This window comes from Zootoca vivipara, chromosome 9 (genome assembly GCF_965207765.1).
Source record: "Zootoca vivipara chromosome 9, rZooViv2.hap1.1, whole genome shotgun sequence".
Classification (NCBI taxonomy): Eukaryota; Metazoa; Chordata; class Lepidosauria; order Squamata; family Lacertidae; genus Zootoca; species Zootoca vivipara.
This window is the reverse complement of record NC_142592.1, coordinates 68514928-68532386: the sequence shown is the minus strand read 5'-3', so window position 1 is coordinate 68532386 and position 17459 is coordinate 68514928. Positions and strand designations below refer to the sequence as shown.

At 48.4% G+C, this 17459-nt stretch overlaps 2 protein-coding genes across 2 annotated transcripts; both read right to left on the bottom strand.

Annotated features, from left to right (window-relative positions):
* Positions 1-1472: 1472 nt before the first annotated feature.
* SPMIP1 (sperm microtubule inner protein 1) lies at positions 1473-5500 on the bottom strand. The gene is made up of 2 exons (XM_035128215.3): positions 4889-5500; positions 1473-1714 (listed from the first exon to the last, which is right to left on the bottom strand). The coding sequence occupies exons 1-2, from the start codon at positions 5349-5351 to the stop codon at positions 1605-1607; spliced, it is 573 nt and encodes a 190-aa protein (XP_034984106.1). The 5' UTR covers positions 5352-5500; the 3' UTR covers positions 1473-1604.
* A 3169-nt stretch (positions 5501-8669) lies between these two features.
* ATP6V1F (ATPase H+ transporting V1 subunit F) lies at positions 8670-16142 on the bottom strand. Its single transcript, XM_035128510.3, has 2 exons — positions 15935-16142; positions 8670-9830 (listed from the first exon to the last, which is right to left on the bottom strand). The coding sequence occupies exons 1-2, from the start codon at positions 16090-16092 to the stop codon at positions 9629-9631; spliced, it is 360 nt and encodes a 119-aa protein (XP_034984401.1). The 5' UTR covers positions 16093-16142; the 3' UTR covers positions 8670-9628.
* Between the last annotated feature and the right edge of the window lie 1317 nt (positions 16143-17459).

Here is a 17459-nt window from a genome sequence, read left to right as displayed (position 1 = left end):
AACCACTACACCACACTGGCTCTGATGTATGTATGATGTTTCTGGGGGTGGTCTTGGGCTACACGGTGGGCAAATTCAAAAATCTATATAAGGGCTTGCGCACCATTGTTCAGGGTTCTCCTCCCTCCCGCGTGTAGTGAGTGGGGACCCTGTTGCAACAGTTCGTTGAATAAAGATCAGGCTCACTAGCCGCTTTGCTTCTCAAAAATACTCTGGTTGGTCTGTTATTTCCGTCTACTGATAGTGAACCCACTTAAGGACTCTATACGGGCTCTTGGATACCCCATAAGGGAAAATGAGCAGTTTTTTTTCTTATAACACCTATGCATTAATAAGGGCCTTCTCGGTGGTGGCGCCCGCCCTATGTAATGCCCTCCCGTCAGATGTCAAAGAGAGAGAAAACTACTAGACTTTTAGAAGACAGCCCTGTTTAGGGAAGCTTTTAATGTTTAATAGATTATTTTATTTTAATATTCTGTTGGAAGCTGCCCAGAGTGGTTCCCTCGCTGCGAGAAGCCAGTACGTTTCCGAGCACAGTTCAAAGGGTTGGTGCTGACCTTTAAAGCCCTAAACGGCCTCGGTCCAGTATATCTAAAGGAGCGTCTCCACCCCCATTGTTCTGCCCAGACACAAGTCCAGCACCGAGGGCCTTCTGGCGGTTCCCTCATTGCGAGAAGCCAAGTTGCAGGGAACCAGGCAGAGGGCCTTCTCGGTGGTGGCGCCTGCCCTGTGGAACGCCCTCCCATCAGATGTCAAAGAGAAAAACAGCTACCAGATTTTTAGAAGACATCTGAAGGCAGCCCTATTTAGGGAGGCTTTTAATGTTGAATAGATTACTGTATTTTATTTTTCTGTTGGAAGCCGCCCAGAGTGGCTGGGGAAACCCAGCCAGATGGGCGGGGTATAAATATTATTATTATTATTATTATTATTATTATTATTATTATTATTATTATTATTTCCCCTTTTCTTTAGGCTTTCCCCCCCCCTTGTCAACAATCAAGCGGCATGTAAATTTTATGGAACAATTACGTAAATAAAAGTGTTCATCCTACAACAGAGTAAGGAAACCCAACCAGATGGGCGGGGTATAAGAAATAAAATGAATTATGATGATGATGATGATGATGATGATGATGATGATGATGAATGCAATGAAAAGGATTGCTCCTACCCAACTGGCCCTCAACACAGGTGCCTATGGTGTTAAAGACGCTCAGCAGTTGGCAACTCTTAACACCCAATCTGGCTTAAAAAAACCCAAACAAAACCCAACCCTCTGGGTTTGATCTCAAGCGCTTCCGTTGAATAAATCTGGTATCTTGCGCTCAGGCCAAAATGAACAATTGCACTTTCACAAGTTGCACTAGGCTCCGCCCTCTTCCCACGAAACACACAGGCTCCTCCCTCTACCCCGCCCTGAACCCCAAAAGGCTCCTCCCCCAGCCATATCCATCAAAGTGGCCCTTGGCCCTGCCCGTTCTCCAGGTGTTTGGGAGTCAAGGAAGGAAACCAAGGAAAGGCACCAGAGGAGGAGACCTGAGTGATAAAACAGGTAGAGCTTTGTTTGCAAGTACGAAGCTGGGGGAGCAGGCGGGTCTCGCTCAGAGGGCCACGTCGCGCGGGTGGAGCAGGGAGAAGGCGCCGTTCTTGCGGAAGAAGCTGTCGATGCGGCACTTGGGGGTGGGGGCGATGTGGCTGGTGGCCAGCTTCCCTGGGGAGACACAAAAGGGTCAGGGTGAAGAAAAGAAAAGCCACCTGCTGGATCAGGCCAGAGGGTGGCCCACCTACTCCAGTGTCTAATAATAATAATAATAATAATAATAATAATAATAATAATAATAATGGAAAACTTTAGCAACTTAACTTCAAAGACTTTGATGGTGTTTCCTGCTTGGCAGGGGGTTGGACTGGATGGCCTTGTGGTCTCTTCCAACTCTATGATTCTATGAAATACAATTTACATCCCCCTTGCAAAATAAACAAAACAACTTCCCACCCTTACCTCTGGGGTATCTTTTTATGCCACCCCTTATTCTGCTGCACTTTATGGTGGAATCTACACCCATATTTTTTTTTTTAAAAAAACCACTGCAAAAATTCTTTTAAAAAAACCACAACGTTTTGAAAAATACATTAAATTTGGCATAGCTCACTGTCGCCATCCTCTGTCACATTTGTATATTGCACTTTACAACACATTTAAAATGTTTCATTTGTAGCTGTAAGTCCGGTCAAACTAAATCTAATACATACAATATTTCCTCTAACGCATCTCTTGTCATTTTCAATCCACTGCTCATAATTCAAATCCTGCCCGCGATTTCACTTGCCACTCTTCAACACAGAGTTCGCCGTTTTGATTTCTCCTTCCCGGCGTCAACTTTGCCAATTCTGCAGAGCCCATTAGTTTTGCATGCCATTCCTCTTCAGTTGGGTCTTCTTCTTCCTCCCAATTCTGCGCCTACAGCAGAGATGTCCAACCGGTCGACCGAGACCAACTGGTAGATTCCTGGGAGTTCGCAGTCGATCATGGGACCGTTATAGATTGCTGGATGAGAAAAGCTGTGGAGCGAATGTCTCCGGCCACCCTCCCTTTCTCTGTCCCTCCGCTGCGTAAAGCGTGCAGTCGTTTGGTGTTTGCTGCTGGCGATAGTTTTCTTGAGCATTAATAAGGGATGGATTTTAAGGTTATCAATTTTTGGCCACTGAAAAAGCTCAACAACTCTGTTCAATCCTCCCTAACAAAAAAAAGAAAGCTCAACAACTCTGGGGAAGAAGAAGAAGAAGCAGGGCCGGCCCTAAGGCAAGGCTGGGTGGCGCAATGCGCCAGGGCGCTGGGCCGCCAGGGGGCGGGGCAGGGCGCTGCGCCTGCCAAGACAGCCTTTCCCTGAAGTTAATTCAGACAAATTAAAATCTGGACAAACGGCAGTTATCAGGTTAAGATTGAGAGAGGTTAATACTTGCCAGGACCAACTGTTTTCACTGGGACCTGTGAACTGGCTGGGAGGGCTCCTTCATGCTTTTTCTTATACAAAGGAAAATAGGTCAGAGTACCCCCTGGCAAAAGGCCTGGCAGGACAGCTCTGTCTTATAGAATCATAGAATCACAGAGTTGGAAGGGACCACAAGGGCCATCCAGTCCAACCCCCTGCCAAGCAGGAAACACCATCAAAGCATTCTTGATATATGCCTGTCAAGCCTCTACTTAAAGACCTCCAAAGAAGGAGACTCCACCACACTCCTTGGCAGCAAATTCCACTGCCGAACAGCTCTTACTGTCAGGAAGTTCTTCCTAATGTTTAGGTGGAATCTTCTTTCTTGTAGTTTGAATCCATTGCTCCGTGTCCGCTTCTCTGGAGCAGCAGAAAATAATCTTTCTCCCTCCTCCATATGACATCCTTTCATATATTTGAACATGGCTATCATATCACCCCTTAACCTTCTCTTCTCCAGGCTAAACATACCCAACTCCCTAAGCCGTTCCTCATAAGGCATTGTTTCCAGGCCTTTGACCATTTTGGTTGCCCTCTTCTGGACACGTTCCAGCTTGTCAGTATCCTTCTTGAACTGTGGTGCCCAGAACTGGACACAGTACTCCAGGTGAGGTCTGACCAGAGCAGAATACAGATCATTATGGATCACTGCTGTTTTTTTAATACTGGGAGTAGATCGGAGACTCTTGGGAGCTGGATGTACCTGGCCTATAGGATTCTGGCGGCTGTTGTTGCGTACATAAATAGTTTGATCATATTCTTTGGTACGTTTGTCCCCAATATCCCCAGAAGAGAAGCTTCAGGCTTTTGGTAAAAGGTAAAGGGACCCCTGACCATTAGGTTCAGTCGTGACCGACTCTGGGGTTGCGGCACTCATCTCATGTTATTGGCCGAGGGAGCCGGCGTACAGCTTCCAGGTCATGTGGCCAGCATGACAAAGCCGCTTCTGGCAAACCAGAGCAGAACACGGAAATGCCGTTTACCTTCCCGCTGTAGCGGTACCTATTTACTGTATCTACTTGCACTTTGACGTGCTTTCGAACTGCTAGGTTGGCAGGAGCAGGGACCGAGCGATGGGAGCTCACCCCGTCGTGGGGATTCGAACCACCGACCTTCCGATCAGCAAGCCCTAGGCTCTGTGGTTTAACCCGCAGTGCCACCTGCGTCCCTTTTGGAGAATGACTCATTTTAACATCTCAGCACCCAGCTCCCATAGGAGCCGATGAGATGCCCCCCCCCCCAGGGAAACCTTCAAGCAGGATCTGAGCACAAGAGCCACTCTCCCTTCCTGCAGCGTCCAGCAATTCAGAAGCCGTGTAGGCAGAGCATCCCGACTTGTAAGCCACCAACAGCCTGCATGAACTCGTCCAGCCCTCTTTTAAAGGCATCCGGGTTGGTGGTCATCACTGTCTCTTGTGGGAGGGAGTTCCACAGTTTAACTCTGCGCAGCACGATTAAGTCCTTCCCTTTTTCTGTCCCGAATCTTCAGTTTCACTGCTACCGCTCGGAAACGGGGCAAGAAGCTCAGGTCACCTCCACACTGTAAATCCAAAGTCCAAGGATTCCTCCCCCAAAAAACCTGAGAACGGTAGTTTGTTAAGGGTGCTGGGAATCACAGTTTGGCAGGGTTGGGGTAAAAGAAAATTCCGGGGATTTTTAAGGAGGTCTCTTCATTGGGTGTCCAGCTGTGGGGCCCTGCGGCTTCACTTAGAATCATAGAACTGTAGAGCTGGAAGGGACCCTGCGGGTCATCTAGTCCAACCCCTAGGATTGGTTGTCTGAGGGGGCGCCATGGGATCAATTGTACATGGTGGGGCTTAACCCCCCCTATATTTAATTGACCCGCAAGCAGCACCCCTTCCTCCCGCACTCCCCCCCCCGGCCCCACTCACCCATCTGCCAGCCGTAGTTGAAGTTGGTGGTGACCGGAAAGGTGTATTTGTCCTCCGGGTTCAAGAGGAGGCGCAGCTTCAGGTAGCGCTTGCGCCCTTCATCCTCGTGCGAGATGCCCTGGTACAGGAGGCTGCGCAGCTCCCGGGGCGCAGGCCTCATCTCCATCTCCAGGATCGCAGCGTCCACCCCGGTCAGGTCTCGTTCCCGCGCCAGCCATGGCGGGGTTGCAGTGGGAGGCAGGATGGGGCGCTGGGGGGTTACGTCCGGCGGGGCCGGCTTGACAGAGGGGAGCCGCAGGGTGTTGTCCACGGCCTTCTTCCGACGCTCCCTCTGCGCCTGCTGCTTGGCCTTCACGATGGCGCCGTACTTCTGGTGCCAGCGGTAGCGCATGACGAGCTCCTTGTTGTACTCCTCCTTCCAGAAGTTCTGCTGGAGGGTGTCCATGTTCAGCGTCCGCGCCATGGCTGGCACAGGGACTTACGGGCACCGCCCCAGGACTGCCCTCAATGCCACAAGCTGGCCGGCAAGCCAGAGTCAGCGTCCCAGGTGTGGGCATCCCTGGGGAGCCCCTCCTTGGGGCAGGCAGCGCCTCACAGATACTTCAAGCAGCCCCTTGTGATGTCATGGGTCTTCTCACCCTCCTGCAAAAGGCATGTTGGGGGTGGGGCAAAGGGGTCCTCAGTGGCCCAGCTATGCCCTTATCTGGACAGGGGTAGGCAACCTAAGGCCTGGGGGCCGGATGCGGCCCAATTGCCTTCTCAATCCGGACCACGGACGGTCCGGGAATCAGCGTGTTTTTACGAGTAGAATGTATCCTTTTATTTAAAATGCATCTCTGGGTTATCTGTGGGGCATAGGAATTCATTCATTATTTTTTTCAAAATATAGTCCAGCCCCCCACAAGGTCTGAGGGACGGTGGACCGGCCCCCTGCTGGAAAAGGTTGCTGGCCCCTGGCCTAACTCCTGTTGTTGTCTGTGCTCTGGTAACCTCTATTATTATTATTATTATTATTATTATTATTATTATTATTATTATTAATTATTATTATATACAATGCACACACATTACAACTACAATCATTCAAATACCGAGAATACAAAAATACAGCCATACCTCGGTTTAAGTACGCCTCAGTTTGAGTACAGTATTTTCAGTTTAAGTACTCCGCGGACCTGTCTGGAACGGATTAATCCACTTCCCATTACTTTCAGTGGGAAAGTTCACTTCCGGTTAAGTACGGACTTCCGGAACCAATGACACTCATACTTCGGGTTAAGTACGCTTCAGGTTGAGTACTCCGCGGACCCGTCTGGAACAGATTGATCCACTTTCCATTACTTTCAATGGGAAAGATCGCTTCAGGTAAAGTACAGACTTCCGGAACCAATTGTGTTTGTAAACCAAGGTACCACTGTACAAACATAAATGTTACACCTATGTGACTTCCCTCCACCAGTCTTTGTCATGTCTATGTTTATTATATTCTTATTTATATTTCAGTTTGTAACTCTCATCTTTAATATTGTTATTTAACTAATATTTTGTTTTCACACATTCTACTGAGTTGTCCCTTTTATAATGATTTAAGGCAATATCTTATAGACCCGTATTTATCTCAGTTTAGTTCCCGACCAAGAGAACGGCAGGCGGCATATTTGTTCAACAAGCCCACTGGGAAAATAACCTTCTCAGTGGCTAAATTCCTCTTCCTGGCGCTCAAGTGTCGGAAACGTATAATCGAATGTCTTGATGTGGGTTATCTGTAGGAGGTTTAGTAGCGCGGTCATACCCCATTTATGAACCCCTCTGATGCCTTCAGTTTTATATTTTTAAATTTTTATGTATCCCTCTGATGCCTTCAGTTTTATATGTTTATCTTTGTATTGAGAAATGTTTTTTGTTTCTGACTATCGGTCGAATAAAGTATATTGAATTGAATTGAATATTTTGTTTTCTGAATCAACTTTACAGACTTAATCTAGACATATCAGCATGTTGTCTTTAGCACAGTGTTTGCTCATATATTCTTCAAACCATTTCCACTTTGATCTTTCTGCTTTGTTTGATATTGTGGTTCAATAAATTCAATAAATTCTAAAAAGCTTGTTTTGCCTCAAGGTTAGATTACTGCAATGCCTTGTAAGTGGGGCTGCCTTTGAAGACAGTTCGGAAACTTCAGCTGGTGCGGAATTCAGCGGTCAGGTTGCTCACTGGACAGCAAGACGGGTTGAGCATATTACGCTGATCCTGGTCCGACTGCACTGGCTACTGATTAGATTCCAGGCCCAATTCAAAGTGCTGGTTTTGACCCATAAAGCCTTAAACGGCTCAGGACCACAATACCTCAAGGACTGCCTCTTTCCATACGATCCTACCCGGACCCTGAGATCACCTTCTGAGGCCCTCCTTCGTGTGCCTCCTCCTCGAGAGGTCCGGAGGGTGGCAACACGAGAACGGGGCCTTCTCTGCAGTGGCTCCCCGTCTGTGGAATGCTCTCCCCAGGGAAGTTCACCCCAGGCGCCTTCACTACACACCTTTAGGCGCCAGGCAAAAACGTTCCTTTTCAACCAGGCCTTTGGTTAACCTGATCAACAACCTATACCCTTTTAAAATGTGACTCTTTGGAGGGGGGCGTTATTGGGGTATTGTTTTTATTTTTATTTTTATTTTATATATTGTGATCTTTTTTGTGAACCGCCCTGAGACCTCCGGGTATAGGGTGGTATATAAATTCGATAAATAAAATAAATAAATAAATAATAAAATAAATCCAGAGTTTCCAGTAAATAAATCCAGTTTCCAATATATCCCAGTACGTTTCCGAGCACAATTCAAAGTGTTGGTGCTGACCTTTAAAGCCCTAAATGGTCTCGGTCCAGTATACCTGAAGGAGCGTCTCCACCTCCATCATTCTGCCCGGACACTGAGGTCCAGCACTGAGGGCCTTCTGGCGGTTCCCTCGTTGCGAGAAGCCAAGTTGCAGGGAACCAGGCAGAGGGCCTTCTTGGTGGTGGCACCCGCCCTGTGGAACGCCTTCCCATCAGATGTCAAAGAGGAAAACAACTACCAGATTTTTAGAAGACATCTGAAGGCAGCCCTGTTCAGGGAGGCTTTTAATGTTTAATAGATTATTGTGTTTTATTTTTCTGTTGGAAGCCGCCCAGAGTGGCCGGGGAAACCCAGCCAGATGGGCGGGGTATAAATAATAAATTATTATTATTATTATTATTATTATTATTATTATTATTATTATTTATTATTATTATTAGAGGAGCTGGAGGGCCATCCCATGAACTTGAGAAGGAAACTGCATTTCCACCCTAGGTACCCCTTTTGGCCGCCATCCATAACTTTAAAAAAAGAGAAAGAGGTATTTATTTTTATGATGGGGGGGGCGGGGGGCATCTCCTCCATGTTGCAGGAAAACCCCATGATAAGGTGACATTTGACATTACCCTGCAATCTTCCCCGTGGTTGCTGTTTCCGTTATGAATGGGTGACCCTCACCCCGATGGGCGAAGACACAGATAGCACCCTGTGTCTTGCAAAGGCTGAGCTTGCGTCAAAAGACAAAGGGAAAGGGGGGGGGGAAGCAGAGAGCTTGCTGCTGCTGACTTGCCTCGATGCCAGCTCAGCCGACCTGTGGGGCAACTTAGCTGGAGAACTTCCTCATTGCAGTTCCAGGGAAAGAATGACCCACACAACCGAAGCTGAAAATAGTTCCTGGCTCTGGACATGAGACGGGGATGAGGAAAAAAATACCCGTGGAAAAAGGAGAGTGATTCACAGACAGTTTTTATTGAGGGCGCTCCTTAAGTGTTGGTTCCTCCCCTCAATTTTTTAACAGGTTCATTCACAAGGAATCACAAAAATATAACTACAATTAGCTATTATTAAAGATCACATATATCTTGTACTCGGAACAAAACAAACAGCACAAGTCACAACAGGGTAAAAGCACAGATGAAAATGGTTGGGTGTCGATTTTCTCTCCGAGACTCACCCGCAGGCAGGACTTTTGCAAGAAGCAAGCGGTACAGCGGAGAATATTTGGGCAAATCAGGGGCTACAGAGAGGTCTGCCGGAGGACGTCAGAGTGAAAGCGGCAGAAATTATTTCCAGTGCGGCACCACCTCTGACGAGGTATCGTAACATTTACTCCTGAAGACACAAATCTGCAAGAACAGAACTGCATGTTCTGCCCTTCAGTTTAATTAAAGATCACCGGTTTGCACTTCACAGACAGGAGTGTGTGTGTGTGTAGATTTGGGTTGTAAGTGTACTGCTCCATCAACAACCAGGGATCAGGACTTTAGTCCTGAAGGACACAGAAATGTCGGTCCCTCAAAAGATCCCAAATCATTCTGCTGAGAAATATACCTTTGGACCCCCCCTTTTGTGGGGTGGGAGAAAGTGCCTTAGGAGTATATGGAGAGGCTCCCTGGTCAATTACGGCACCCGAGGGAACGCGAACACAGCTCTAGCTATGATTGCAGCAGAAAGTGTGATGTTAGCTCCCAGCTGCCCCCACCCTCCCTGCTCCCAAAATACAGCAGACAGACTACAGAGCTAGGAATTCCAAACAGCAGGAATGTAGGCGACCACAGGAATTGACCCCTGGGCAGCAAGAGGAAGGGTGTGGATGGCCGTAAATGTGCCCGAGCAACAGGAGAGGAGAGGAGAGGAGAGGGAGGGAAAGCTCTTGACGGAAGAGTAGATGGTGGAGGAGCAGCTGGTCTATCGCAGGTCCTCGGCGGAGAACATCCCCTTGGCGCGACGCAGGATCGAGTCCTTAGAGGCATCGTAGGGGTGCTCCTTGGAGGGGATTTCCAGCACCGCCGGGATGGACTTGGTGTGGGCGTCGATGGCGTGGCGGATCATCTCCGCAATGTACTGGTTGATGAGGACGATGCCAATGTCGTCGCGGCACAAGAAGCTCCTGAGGACAGAGAATGGCAGAGCAGAAAGGGGTCACTGCTGGTGTCCCTAGCACTCTCTGGGAAAGGCGCCCTGGGGAACGGAAGACAGACGCCAGGCCAGCTGAGTTACTGGCACCTGGAGCCGGTTGCAACAACACACAAGGGGGAAACGTCACATTTATATCTCAAAGGGTTGCATTGCGGCTAACAGATAGAGGTTGAATCCTGACCAGACAGAAGGACTGTTTGTGGGGGACAGGAGGTGGGCAGGTGTGGATGACTCCCTGGTCCTGAATGGGGTAACTGTGCCCCTGAAACACCAGGTGCGCAGCCTGGGAGTCATTCTGGACTCACAGCTGTCCATGGAGGCGCAGGTCAATTCTGTGTCCAGGGCAGCTGTCTATCAGCTCCATCTGGTACGCAGGCTGAGACCCTACCTGCCCGCGGACTGTCTTGCCAGAGTGGTGCATGCTCTGGTTATCTCCCGCTTGGACTACTGCAGTGTGCTCTATATGGGGCTACCCAGAAACCACAACTAATCCAGAATGGGGCAGCTAGACTGGTGACTGGGAGCGGCTGCTGAGACCATATAACAGCGGTCCTGAAAGACCTACATTGGCTCCCAGTACGTTTCCGAACACAATTCAAAGTGTTGGTGCTGACCTTGAAAGCCCTAAACGGCCTCAGACCAGTATACCTGAAGGAGCGTCTCCACCCCCCATCATTCAGCCCAGACATTGAGGTCCAGCTCCAAGGGCCTTCTCAGTGGTGGTGCCTGCCCTGCGGAACGTCCTCCCGTCAGATGTCAAGGAAATAAACGACTATCTCACTTTTAGAAGACATCTGAAGGCAGTCCTGTTTAGGAAAGCTTTTTAAAATTTGATGAATTATTGTATATCAATATTTTGCTGGAAGGTGCTCAGAGTGGCTGGGGAAACCCAGCCAGATGGGTGGGGTATAAATAATAAACTATTATTATTTATTATTATTATTGCAAGATGTGCAATAATTCAACAAGACCAGAGCAGAAGCCACGCTGGATTGAAGGAGGGGCAATCTCGGAAGCGGACTCTGTCCCACTGCAAGCTCAGTTACTGAAAGAGTGGCATGCAGTGGGATATACAGTTGTCACAATACATAAAGTGCAACAGGCTGAATGATAATAACTGAAATTTTTTTACTGGTTATTTCCTATCATAAAGGTCTAGTCCAGTATATGCAACACATACAGTTCATATGTACGGTGCATAACTGTAAGAGAGAGGGCTTGCAGAGAGCAGCCCACTCTGCTTACTTCTACCAGCTGGGAGAGCAGCAAGTCTGGGAGGGAAAACCAGGAACAGGAAGTGGTAAAGAAGGGTCCAGGGCTCTGCAGAGTCCTGGAGGCTCAGCTCCAGGCTGGGAGCAGGGAAGCAGGGGCGGAGCTAGCTTCAGCAGGGGCTGGAAGGGAGGAAGTAGGTAGAAAGGCACCTCAGGAGTCTGGTTTGGGACCACGGAGGACCCGTAGAGCAGGGGTCAGCAAACATTTTCAGCAGGGGGCCGGTCCACTGTTCCTCAGACCTTGTGGGGGGCCGGACTATATTTTTGGGGAAAATATGAAGCAATTCCTATGCCCCACAAATAACCCAGAGATGCATTTTCAATAAAAGGACACATTCTACTCATGTAAAAACATGCTGATTCCCAGACTGTCCGCAGGCCAGATTTAGAAGGCAATTGGGCCGCATCCGGCCCCCAGGCCTTAGTTTGGGGACCCCTGCCGTAGAGCAAGGAGGAGGGGCGTTTGGATGCCTAGTCGTAAAAGGGGGATCAGAGCCCGCGAGACGCCATTGCGGGCTTCTGCCCCATGCAGAGCAGACATGATTTGAAACATCTCACCACTGTATATAGCATGCACAATAAAACTCTGAAAGTCCAGGGGATGTGTGGAGTGCTTACTCGGGAGTAGCCAACACCCTTCTGTGACAATAACCTATGGGGCTAATTCCAACATTAATACATTTCTTCTTTTCTTATCTTTTCTTACTGCTTCTTCCCCAAGGTATCGAGAATAACACCGCTGATGTGGACTGCTGGCACAAGCTGGCTGGTACAAACTGCTCACTCGGGCAGAACAAGGTTTCCGGATATCTCCCTGTTTCACCCCGAAGGGCTTCCACAACAGCCGAGTTGTTCTCGATACCTTGGGGACCTTCTTCCCTAAGGATTGTGCTATACAGGAAACTTACAAGAAGAAGCAGTAAGAAAAGGCAAGAAAAGAAGAAATGTATTAATATTGGAGATTGAGTCCAGCAACCCAGATGGCACACACTAAGCCTTGCCACCGTTTACACCTTTGCTCCAACGCAAGGGCAGCACAGGCGTTTGGAAAGCATCACCTTGAATTTCTCAGGAATCCGGAGCCGAGATCAACGCAAAGCTCCGGAAGGCAAAAGCAGCTCCGGAAACAAGCAACCTCCTCTAATACTTTAAATATGGATTGCCCATTTTAGTGCCAACTTTGGAAGGAAATTGAATATAAACCCCTCGAAGACAGAGAATCATTCATGCCTCCCCAAGAGGCTACGTGGTTACCTCGGGAGAGAACGGGGAGTTGATTCTGACACACTGGTCGGGGAAAGCGCTGGGAGAAGAGATTTCCCCCTCCCAATGTAAATTGGTGGTCTCCAATGTTGGCAGGCCTATTTACACAGCCCGACATTCAGTAAGGCTTCCCTGCTTTGTATGCACCAGCCAAGGTTGGGTAACTTGCCCCCCACAGAGCTACCAGCCCCCCCAGGACAGCAAAGGGCACATCCAGCAGAAGGATCTGCCTCAAGGAGCTTCCTCAAGGTCACAGCAACAGCAGGCAGGTCCTTCGTTGGGTGCCAGGGAGCAGAGAGGGCTGGTGGAGGGCAGCTGTGGCCGGATCCAAAGGGCCTGGCTGGGACAGGGTGCTTGTGTGTAAACAGAGCACTGCCTGAACCCAGCTTCTTCCGGAAAGAGACTGCGGTCTACTCACAGAGTTAAAAACTGGCAGTGATCTACACACACACCCTCTTTTGGGGTGCAGGGCAAAGTGGAACTTCCTGACAGCAAGAGCTGTTCGGCAGTGGAACTTGCTGCCAAGGAGTGTGGTGGAGTCTCCTTCTTTGGAGGTCTTTAAGCAGAGGCTTGACAGCCATCTGTCAGGAATCCTTTGATGGGGTTTCCTGCTTGGCAGGGGGTTGGACTGGATGGCCCTTGGGGGTCTCTTCCAACTCTATGATTCTATGGTTGAGGTTTTTTTAGGGGAGCCAATGGTCAACCAGTGATCTACCACAGATGTCCAGTGATCTACCATTAGATCATGATCTACCTGTTGGACATGCCTGCAGTGTACACAAAAGGCGGCTATCAACAGAAATATTGCAGCCAAGGGGCTTAGAATTGCAGGGTTTTGGGGGGGAGACCCTGAGGACAATCCAGTCCCACAGTTCCCAACACTGGGCACACGCCCCACGGGGGGCAATTTGATTTTTAAGGGGGGCAATACAAGAACGAGTTACAGGGTGGATAAAAAGCAATGATTTTTTTAAAAAAATCAAAAAAATCGGATTTTTTTGATTTAAATCGGATTTTTTTGATTTAAATCGATTTTTTTGATTTAAATTGTTTTTTTAAAATAAAATGTTTTTTGAGGAAAATATATTACCATCCAAAGGTTATTCCATCAAGAAATATAGATTAGTTTTTAAATTATGTAGAATAAGGTTGTATATGTTTAATTTTGGGGGTAAATAAATTCCATTAATCCATTCACAATGTCATGCTCTTCCAGAGGTTTTTGTAAGATTATTGGGCAGTTTCTCTGCCTACAAGATATTATCACAGGTGCTTGGTTTACTTTTGCAGTTCTCAAAACTGAATTTGACTCAACAGAGATCACATGCCTCTTCTTCACAGCAAAAATGTTATAACATGAACAGAGTTGAGAAAAATACCTTAATCCTATTGTTCTACAAACCTTTGAATACAGAAACAACCCCTTCAGTGCTAAGTTTCAAGAAGTTCAGTGAATAGAATAGAAACAATATTTTTCTGATTGTTTGGAGTGGACAGCATTTAAGTTTTTCATGTGTAGGCTGGGCTGACAGTCTAAGTTTCTTAAAATATATATATATTGTTTTTGTTTAGCCAAATTACTTAACAAACATGGATGTTTGTTTAAGCAAATAACATATGCTGTAATGTTATTGTTTCAGTTGAATAAATCTATTTAAATTGTTATTATTAAGTTAATGATTATTTTTCTCCTTCCTAAGTACAACAGTAAAGTTGTCCAAATATGAATAACCCATTAAACTGGGGATAAAAAACTAATATGAAAAGTTGTTATTCTAAAAATCTTCATCTACTTGCATATTAAAGTTATACCAGCATGAATTAGTCTTTATGTAGAAAACTATGATTTAAATCAAGCCTTACTGACTAGTGATTTAAATCGTGATTTAAATCGTGATTTAAATCAGTTTGATTTAAATCAAATCCACCCTGACGAGTTATTAACAGTGAATGGCCTTTCAGGCTTCCTCCACGTTCGCTTTTCAAATAATAAGAATTATATGTCAGGGGGTGGGGTGGGGGCACCAGGATTTTAGAGATGCTTAGGTGGGGCACGGTCAAAAAAAGGTTGGGACCCACTGATCTAGTCCAATGCAGGAATCACAGACTTCAGGAGGCAACTCAAGTACCATGAAATTGCAGTGGGACGTAAATACGGCCGGCTTTTGTTGGGTTGCAGTCAGCGGCCCAGGTTCAGATGCCACCCCTAAACTATGCTTGGCATCAGCCTAAGGCATGGGTAGGCAAACTAAGGCCCTGGGGGGCAGATCCGACCCAATCGCCTTCTAAATCCGGCCCGCAGACAGTCCGGGAATCAGCGTGTTTTTACATGAGTAGAATTTGTGCTTTTATTTAAAATGCATCTCTGGGTTATTTGTGGGGCATAGGAATTCGTTCATTTCCCCCCCCCCAAAAAAATAATATATAGTCTGGCTCCCCACAAGGTCTGAGGGACAGTGGTGAAATCGTTTGCAGACCTCCGGGGTAAGGTAAAGGTAAAGGCCCCCTGGACAGTTAAGTCCAGTCCAAGGCGACTCTGCGGTTGCGGTGCTCGTTTCGCTTTCAAGCCGAGGGAGCCGGTGTTTGTCCACAAACAGCTTTCTGGATCATGTAGCCAGCAGCACTAAACCGCTTCTGGTGCAACAGGACAGCGTGACAGAAACCAGAGCGCATGGAAACGCCGTTTACCTTCCCGCTGTAGTGGTCCCTATTTATCTACTTGCACTTTTATGTGCTTTCAAACTGCTAGGTGGGCAGGAGCTGGGACCGAGCAACGGGAGCTCACCCCGTTACAGGGATTCGAACCGCCGACCTTCTGATCGGCAAGCCCAAGAGGCTCGGTGGTTTAGACCACAGCGCCACCCACGTCCCTAGGGCAAGGCTGCCCAAGCTCCGAGGCCCAGGATCCACCCTTCCCACTGTCTGTTTCCCCTTCTGCTTTGGGAAGGGCCACTGCTGCAGGGCAGAGCACCTGCAACGTAAGAAACAGAAAACAGGCATGACAGAAACAGAAATAAGCCCCATTTATGAGAACCAGGCCCTAGGAGACCAAGGTTCGAATCCCACCAGTCACCCACCGGGGGTGACCTTGCATCTCTCAGCCCAGCCTACCTTGCAGGGCTGTTGTTGGGGGGAGAGGTGAAATGAGGGGTGGGGGGAGCCAGGTCAGTGCCCCCATGACTGGCATAGGCAACCCTGTCTCTCCAGATGTTTTGGAACTACAACTCCCATGATCCCTGACCACTGGCCCTGTTAGCTAGGGATCATGGGAGTTGTAGTTCCAAAACATCTGGAGAGCCAAGGTTGCCTATGCCTGCCCTATGGGGCTCCTTGGAGGAGAGAGAAAAGGCGGGGAACGTCAATAAAATTCAGAAAAGGATAATAAGCGGATGGTGGAGCTTTTTAAAACACACATATATAAAGAGGACACCTCCGTGGCCGCAGAATGGTCTCGCCCGAGGACGCCCCCGTGCCTGGGGGCGCCTTGGTCTCTCCCGCGCCGTTCCCACGGCAACCTCGCCCCCTCCCCCGCGGCCCTCACCGGAAAGCGTCCTCGATCTCGGCCAGCGCCGTCTCCTTCTCCACCACCAGGAAGTTGGGGCGCCGGTGCTTGTCGAGCTCGCCGACGCCGCCCAGCAGGAACCCGGTCACGGTGTCCTCGTCGCCCAGCACTGCGATGAGCTTCCCCCGGCCGGCCATGGCAGACCCCGCAGCGGCTGACGGACGAGGGCAGGGAATGAGAGCGCACTTCCGCTAAGAATGGCCCCGCGCAGCCGCCGTAAGGTGGTTTTATGCGGCGGGCGGGGAAAACCGTGGGGCGGGGAGGCGCAGGCGCGGTGCCCGCGGGGGGGGGGAAACGTTGCTCTCCTGCGGCGCTTGCGTGTTCGTGGGTGAAGAAGCTGGCGGGAAAAGGGCAGAAGGGCAGCCTCTTCCACAGAGATAAGAAAAAGGAAGAGTGACACATGGGTTGTTTTTACTCCGGGTTAACTAGACGCCTTTTTTATTTCTTTCCTTTGATTTGGCCGGACCTTTTGGGGAATGGTTTTTTTTCACTCGAGAAAAGATCCAGCATGACTAAGCCGCTTCTGGCGAAACCAGAGCAGCACACGGAAACACCGTTTACCTTCCCGCCGGAGTGGTACCTATTTATCTACTTACGCTGCTGTGCTTTTGAACTGCTGGTTGGCAGGAGCAGGGACTGAGCAACGGGAGCTCACTCTGTCGCGGGGGTTCGAACCGCCGACCTTCCGATTGGCCAGCCCAAGAGGCTCAGTGGCTTAGACCACGTCACCCCGGTCACCTATTCAGTAGCTTAGGGCCTCATCAAATCTAAATCCGGCCCCGAGGCTTCTCCATATGCAACAACGCCCATCCACTGCTGTCGAATGGATCTTACCATCAGGAAGTTCTTTCTAATGTTGACTTGGAATCTCCTTATTGTCATTTGAATGCATTGGCTCGGGTCCCACCTTTGTCATATCCAGTTAATAGTTTTCCTGACGTTTAATGGTATTCCCAACACTGCACACTCCATGGAATGGCATGGAATTCTTAAGCTGTGCATGTTTCTATGTGCCGCGACTCTTTAGTTTCGATTCCTGCGTTGTGGGGGGTTGGACTAAGTGACGGTTGGGTCCCCTTCTTACTCTACAATTCTACGCTTTGCTTACCGGCAACGAACCACAATGTGAAGCAATGGTTTATTGTTAGCTTACAAACCATGGTTTAACTGTGGCTTGGCATTATGGGTAAACTCGGCGCCCTCCCTTTTCCAACCCTTTTTTTTCTTTTTGAGTTTTTAATTTACACACATCCATAATTCATGATTATAAAGATATTAAGGTTTGCAATTAATTACATCACACTTAACCTGTCCCTAATTGTAGCTTAATTTGTTTTATGCTGATCCCAGTGCAATAAGAACGGCCTCCTGTTTTTCCTAAAACTCTCTTCCTGATTGTCTCCTTCCCTCTCATGATTGTTCGCATCTCAAAATGTTGTTCATCCTCGTCCCTCGTCTTGTAGGGGGTCTGTTCTTGGTGTCTGTTAAACCACCACGGTTTAGG

Excerpts from the sequence above, each read along its gene's own strand:
- SPMIP1 (XM_035128215.3), bottom strand. The coding sequence starts at position 5,351 with ATGGCGCGGACGCTGAACATGGACACCCTCCAGCAGAACTTCTGGAAG. Across the intron at positions 1,715-4,888 it reads CAACTACGGCTGGCAGATGG|GGAAGCTGGCCACCAGCCAC; the intron begins GTGAGTGGGGCC and ends GTGTCTCCCCAG.
- ATP6V1F (XM_035128510.3), bottom strand. The coding sequence starts at position 16,092 with ATGGCCGGCCGGGGGAAGCTCATCGCAGTGCTGGGCGACGAGGACACC. Across the intron at positions 9,831-15,934 it reads GAGATCGAGGACGCTTTCCG|GAGCTTCTTGTGCCGCGACG; the intron begins GTGAGGGCCGCG and ends CTCTGTCCTCAG.